Source organism: Trifolium pratense, linkage group LG2 (genome assembly GCF_020283565.1).
Source record: "Trifolium pratense cultivar HEN17-A07 linkage group LG2, ARS_RC_1.1, whole genome shotgun sequence".
In the NCBI taxonomy this organism is placed as follows: domain Eukaryota; kingdom Viridiplantae; phylum Streptophyta; class Magnoliopsida; order Fabales; family Fabaceae; genus Trifolium; species Trifolium pratense.
In genome coordinates, this window is record NC_060060.1 from 24,772,995 (window position 1) to 24,778,475 (window position 5,481).

General features: G+C 35.9%; 1 protein-coding gene across 1 annotated transcript; it reads left to right on the forward strand.

Moving 5' to 3' along the window:
* Positions 1 to 2,283, forward strand: LOC123908404. Its single transcript, XM_045959024.1, has 5 exons — positions 1 to 277; positions 346 to 418; positions 1,544 to 1,595; positions 1,702 to 1,771; positions 1,875 to 2,283. Exons 1-5 carry the CDS (start codon positions 164 to 166, stop codon positions 1,959 to 1,961), a joined length of 396 nt encoding a protein of 131 aa, XP_045814980.1. The 5' UTR covers positions 1 to 163; the 3' UTR covers positions 1,962 to 2,283.
* The last annotated feature ends 3,198 nt before the right edge of the window (positions 2,284 to 5,481 follow it).

Here is a 5,481-nt window from a genome sequence, read left to right on the forward strand (position 1 = left end):
TCAGAAATGGGTTCAAAACCGACCCAAATTGTTCTTGGGCTTTTCAGATGAAACACAAAAACCCTAACCATTCAAAAATCATCACAAAACGTCTCTGTTTTCCCCCATTTTGCAGTGTAACAATCAATCAATCAATCAGAAAAATCACTGAATCATATACGTGATGAGTAGTGGAGGTGGAGCTGCTGCTGCAAAACCCAAAGAGGAGGAACAAGATGGCATGTCTGTCCATTCTCCTTGCAAACCTCCTCCTTCCTCCGCTTCCTCTCTTCCTAAGGTATCATCTCTCTTTAACTTTAAATTTCAATTTATCTGAATTTATTTGATTTATGATCTTGTTGATAGGATCAAGCACAAGCTGAATTGGAGCTGAAATTATTGGAAGCTCTTGAAATTTATCCTCCAATAAAACTTCAAGGTGGTTGAATTTATTTATGTTGTTACTTTGATTTAAGTTTTTTTATGTGCATAAATAAATATATGATTCATAATTTAGTCCTAAGTAGTAAGTAGGTAGCTCAATTGGTGAGTTATTTTAAGAGACATCAAGTGAGTTTTAAGCTGAGAAATTAATATAATCAGTAATTTACTAATATTTGGTTAAAAATGATACCGAATTTTTGCATGAATTTGGGGACAATGCGGTTAGTTGTGAAGCACGGGCACAGAAATATGACATGACATTGACATGTTGACACCGATAAAATTTTGAAAGTGGAATGTTTGAATGTAATTATATGTGTCGGTGTCAGACATGTCTTCAGTATAAAGTGTCGGTGCTTCATAGGTAGTTAGGCATGTGTCCTCTCCTCAGGCTGTTTCTATCATCGGGTAATTTAAATGACTTTGAAACCATTTTAGAGAGTACATATTAAGGGTTATATAGGATTATCATATTTATCTGTCTTAAATGTTTGAGAGAACTTATGGAGATGAGGGATTTTTAGCTTATGTCCATAAGCCCCTCGAAATAGCTTAGGAGAAATCTTACAACTTGTATGGGTGGAATTCTCTTTAATAATCAACATGATTTCTTAAACTTGAGCATGTTTTGCAGACACCCTTTACTTTGAGATTTCATGATTAGATATGCTAAAAATAGTTTTCTTCATTTCTGCAATAAGTGATATTTGGCTACAGTTTGGCCAATAGGTAACAAAAAATACGGAAGAATCCATTACTTATTTTTATCCACTTTCACCTATGAACCTTTCAAGTATAGAGTAAGCATTTGTTGAGACTAGAAAACAATAACGAATTGAGCAGTTGATTGAACTTATTTTTGCATACGAACCTGTCGTGTGTGATCGCTGCTTGTTTCGTTGTCATTTGGTACTGTTTATTTCATCTTTTTACCAAGAGTAGTTATGCTAAGATAAGATGGATGGTCACCTTTTTCTTGTAAAGCTTTCTTTTGTCAAATAGTTTCAGACTAGTTATAACTCATAAGAGATCATGATTCATCATCATTTCTCTTCTTCTTGGGTGTAACTTGTAAGATTCATCAATTTTTATGCTTACAATTAATATTCATTTCATGAAGGAGTACACCGTCACTTTGTCCTTTATGGTCTGATGGAATATCTAAAGAAGAGGTTTGTTCTTTTTTCCACTTTTAATTCTGTTTGATTTTAAAGATCATAATGTGCCAGATATCTATATTCTGATCAATGATCTTACAACTATATATGCTTCATTCAGTTTTGACAGAGATTTCTCTTCTGAGGAGGTCCTTCAATTGCTGGATCGGTTCTACAACCTAGAGATGCTGGTATGCTATCAATAAATTTTGATTCTTCCTGTTCAATTAACATGTTAATTTGTGCTTTATGTTTTAACATAGTGCTTTCGATTTGTTTATCACTCTACCTCAGAAAACAGACGACGAAGAGATCGATATCCTTAATCATGAAGAAGATTTCAGCTTGCCTCAGAGTTACTTTGGCAAGGAAGAACCCTGAACTTCAATTTTTGTGGTATTTATATTTTCATTTGGATCAATGTCCACCCTTTCGTTTGTAAAGTTGGCTGTTATTCCCCTCATTTTGGGTTGGATTATGTTTCGACAGTGGTTCTTTTATCGTTTCTGTTAAGTTATGGTGGTTTTTAGCATGTACATCTATCATGGTTGCGTAGTGGTTTCGAGAATTCTGTACTCAGTATAATAATCTCGGTTTGAGCTGCTTAATAATGTAGTATTTAACTGCAGTGATTTGGGTATAGAACATGTCGACTTAAAAAGAGTATATCGAAATGCCTATTTATCGGTAGGATTTTTGAGTGTGAACACCTCTTGCATATTTCATTTTTTTTCTTCCATGCTACTGCTGAGTCATTCCTATTTGGTATGAATTTTGGTCGTTAAGGCTATTTTTGAGGTTTTGGAGGGAAAGGGAGGGGACAGTGATGAGAATAACAAAAAGAGTAAGGAAAGGAGAAGGGTGAGTAATCCATCCACATTGCATGATATTTTATTTTTCTTCATTGAACAAAAACTCTTTAATACGGAGTATCTAAAAAAATGTGTTATGGAGGACTTTGGAGGATTTTGAATAATTTTTAAATTCATTACTTCTCTTGATAATATTCTCAAAACAAAAATACCGGTAAGCATTTTCATTTTCATTTCATTCCCTTCCCTTCAAAAAAAAAAAAAAAGTGAGGGGTTACCAACATAGTGGCACGACTGCACAAGTAGGAGATATTTGGAGTCGCTTAACCATTTGATTTTGGGTTTGATGTTTGGCCAATGTGGCAATGCCTATTGGAAAATATTTGTCGAAAGAGGTCAAACTATGTAGTTGAGTGCATAGAGTATCTTTGATATACAAAAAAAGTGAGGGGTGCCTTATCTTTCGATTCCCCTATTTTTCCAAATCCGTCACTCTTCTTTCTCTCTTAACTCAAACAAAGTTTTAAACGATGTTCGGTTCACATGCATTTGACCGTTAACACTTGACATTGACCTAAAAATTGAATGGTCATCTTGGATATCTAAGCTAATCACTGTATTTTTTTTTTCTCAATGTAATACTTATAGGCTGATTGAAGATAAATCATGATAGTGTCTCTTCAAGTCTCTTTATCTCTCTTTTCCTTCTCAATAAATCCACTACATCAACTATATGACTATAAAATTATCAATCGTATATGCTAAGATGAACTTGGTTGTTGAATTGTAGCTCTTAAACTATATTACAAATCTTGCAATATTATATTTTCATATAGATCATCCACCGTTGGATTGAAAGTTTATATCATATAGATCATCCATAAACTTTTTTAAAGATATTGAAAATACTTTGATATGTTATTGAGTGAAAATATGTTTTGGAGGAAAAAGTGATATCAGGAAGCAACATTGGTGATAAAGTCTTTATCCCTCGATTGTCATTGACGCCGTCCGATGCAAGAACCTCTTTCAAGTTTCAACGTACCCAATTTTCATTAGTGATATCATTTGCGATGACTATCAATAATAGTCAAGGTTAATCACTCAAACATGTTGGAATATATATTCCACATTAAGTGTTCTCACTCGGTCAATTGTATGTTGTTGTATCAATAGTCACATCTAAAAATGGATTGAAAATTTTATTAGGTGCTAAGGGAGGGGAAGTAGATAGTACTTCAAATATAGTTTACAGAGAAGTTTTATGTAATTTGTAACATCGTTGTATTTGCTTATTTTATACTAATTAGTCTATTAAATACTATTTAACACTTCATTAATTATATTCTTATATAATTTGAATTGTTCTTTATAAGTCATCGAAAATGATTGACTAAATATGGAATTTCTTATTGTCTGTTCTCCAACAGTTTGGTTTTAGCACAACTTTTTGCTCATGGGTTAAAGAAATATTACTGTCCGCTAGGCTTTCAATCCTTGTGAATGGTAAACTGGTGGGTTACTTTGGTTGCACTCGTGGAGTTCGCCAAGGGCATCCGTTATCACCTTTGTTATTTTGTATATGGGAAGATTTGTTGAGCCGTCGTATTTCCAAGGCTGCTCTAGATGGCGAACTCACCCCTATGCCCCTTTGCCGCAACGTTACAATTCCTACTCATGTCCTATATGCAGATGACATTATGGTTTTTTACAAGGGTTCGAAGAAAAACATCAGATGCTTGTTACGCATTTTTACTGCTTATGGTGAGGTCTCCGGTCAAGTAATTAACAAGCAAAAAAGTAAGTTTTACTTGGGTGCTATATCTAACTCAAGATTGTTGATGATCACGAATCTACTTGGTTTCGGCAGGAGCATACCCTTCAACTACTTAGGATGCCCAATTTTTGTTGGAAAGCCTAAGGTTATCTACTTCAAAGCAATTGCGGACAAAATCAAGGTGAAGCTTGCTTCTTGGAAGGGTGCTTTATTACCGATCGTGGGGCGTGTCCAACTAGTGAAAGCTATTATTCATGTTATGTTGATATAATTTTTGCACATTTATACCTTGTCTAAGTCTCTTCTTAAAAGGTTAGATAAATGGATTCGCAATTTTATTTGGAGCAGTGATGTTACTACAAAGAAAATATGTACTGTGGCATGGGATAAGCTATGCAGGCCATATGCAGAGGGCGGTTTGGATATTCGACCTCATCTACAAATTAATGATTCTTTCATGCTCCATCTGTGTTGGAAACTCCTCTCTGAAAGTGACCAATGGACGGTTATGTGTCGGGCTCGTTTTCGGAAATGGGGACAGCGGTCGATTTCTTTCTTCAAATCATCCATTTGGCATGGCATTAAGAAGCATGTGCAGACTGTCAAAGTAAATTCGCGCTGGCTTCTAGGCAATGGTCATTCCATGAACCGCTGGCTGAACTATTCAATTTTCCAACGTCTGCCTACCATTTATTCAACGCCACAGTCGCGTCATTTATTGATAATGGAGTCATGGAGAGTGTAAAATTCCAACAAGAATTATGCAGCAAGATGCGTCCATTCGTGCGCGTACTGATCAAGTTATTATTCTGCGTCAACCATTCGAGGATAGAATGGTTTGATGTTCCTCCAAGGATGGAAATTTGAGCGCAAAGCAAGCCTATGAGTGGCAATGGTTGGGTTCCTTGTTGTGCATTTCCTTTGATATAAGCAGTTTCCTTTCTCTGTTTGAGAGCTTTGCTTGCAGCTGGAGTCAGCTGCTTAACCAATTGGCCACTGCAGCAGTTATTCATGTGTTGCACTCCTATGGTTGGCGCAAAATGGCATACGCTTCAACAATGCGAAGATTATGGTACAGGTGGCAAAGACCAAAATTTTAACGTCAATCAAACTTAGTTCCATGCTGGCGTCGGGACTGTCATTCGGGACAGAAACAGAAATTCTGCAACAGCTGTTCGTCGCGCCCAGACCTGCCGCGCCTTCACTTCAGCCACATTTTGGTTGGATGAAAGTTAACCGAGATTGAATTGTTTTCCAATCAACGATACATCTCTTCTCTCATTCTCGTTCTTTCTTTTAATATCATCCTTTC

Excerpts from the sequence above, each read along its gene's own strand:
- LOC123908404 (XM_045959024.1), top strand. The coding sequence starts at position 164 with ATGAGTAGTGGAGGTGGAGCTGCTGCTGCAAAACCCAAAGAGGAGGAA. Across the intron at positions 419-1,543 it reads TCCTCCAATAAAACTTCAAG|GAGTACACCGTCACTTTGTC; the intron begins GTGGTTGAATTT and ends CATTTCATGAAG. Across the intron at positions 1,596-1,701 it reads ATGGAATATCTAAAGAAGAG|TTTTGACAGAGATTTCTCTT; the intron begins GTTTGTTCTTTT and ends TGCTTCATTCAG.